Source organism: Pteropus alecto, unplaced genomic scaffold, assembly GCF_000325575.1.
Source record: "Pteropus alecto unplaced genomic scaffold, ASM32557v1 scaffold157, whole genome shotgun sequence".
Classification (NCBI taxonomy): domain Eukaryota; kingdom Metazoa; phylum Chordata; class Mammalia; order Chiroptera; family Pteropodidae; genus Pteropus; species Pteropus alecto.
The window spans coordinates 1,591,473-1,591,745 of NW_006440626.1; the positions used below are offsets into that span (position 1 = coordinate 1,591,473).

At 72.9% G+C, this 273-nt stretch overlaps 1 protein-coding gene across 7 annotated transcripts in view; it reads left to right on the forward strand.

The window, feature by feature from the left end:
* The first annotated feature begins 6 nt into the window (after window positions 1-6).
* SULT4A1 (sulfotransferase family 4A member 1) overlaps window positions 7-273 on the forward strand; it is a 33,022-nt gene continuing 32,755 nt past the window's right edge. For all 7 annotated transcript variants that reach the window (XM_025050646.1, XM_025050642.1, XM_025050643.1 and 4 more), the window contains exon 1: window positions 7-181. In XM_025050646.1, the coding sequence (XP_024906414.1) occupies window positions 13-181 (169 nt within the window). In that variant the 5' untranslated portion in view covers window positions 7-12. The remainder of the gene's footprint in view (window positions 182-273) is intronic.

Consider the following 273-nt stretch of genomic DNA (forward strand, 5'->3'; position numbering starts at 1 on the left):
GCGGGCGGCGGCATGGCGGAGAGCGAGGCCGAGACCCCCAGCACCCCGGGCGAGTTCGAGAGCAAGTACTTCGAGTTCCACGGCGTGCGGCTGCCGCCCTTCTGCCGCGGGAAGATGGAGGAGATTGCCAACTTCCCGGTGCGGCCCAGCGACGTTTGGATCGTCACCTACCCCAAGTCGGGTGAGCCCGGCGCAGACCCCTCCCCGCGGGCTCTGCGGCACGCCCGCCCGTCAAGACGCTGCGCCCGCGCGGGGGGCTTCCCGTCTGGGGCG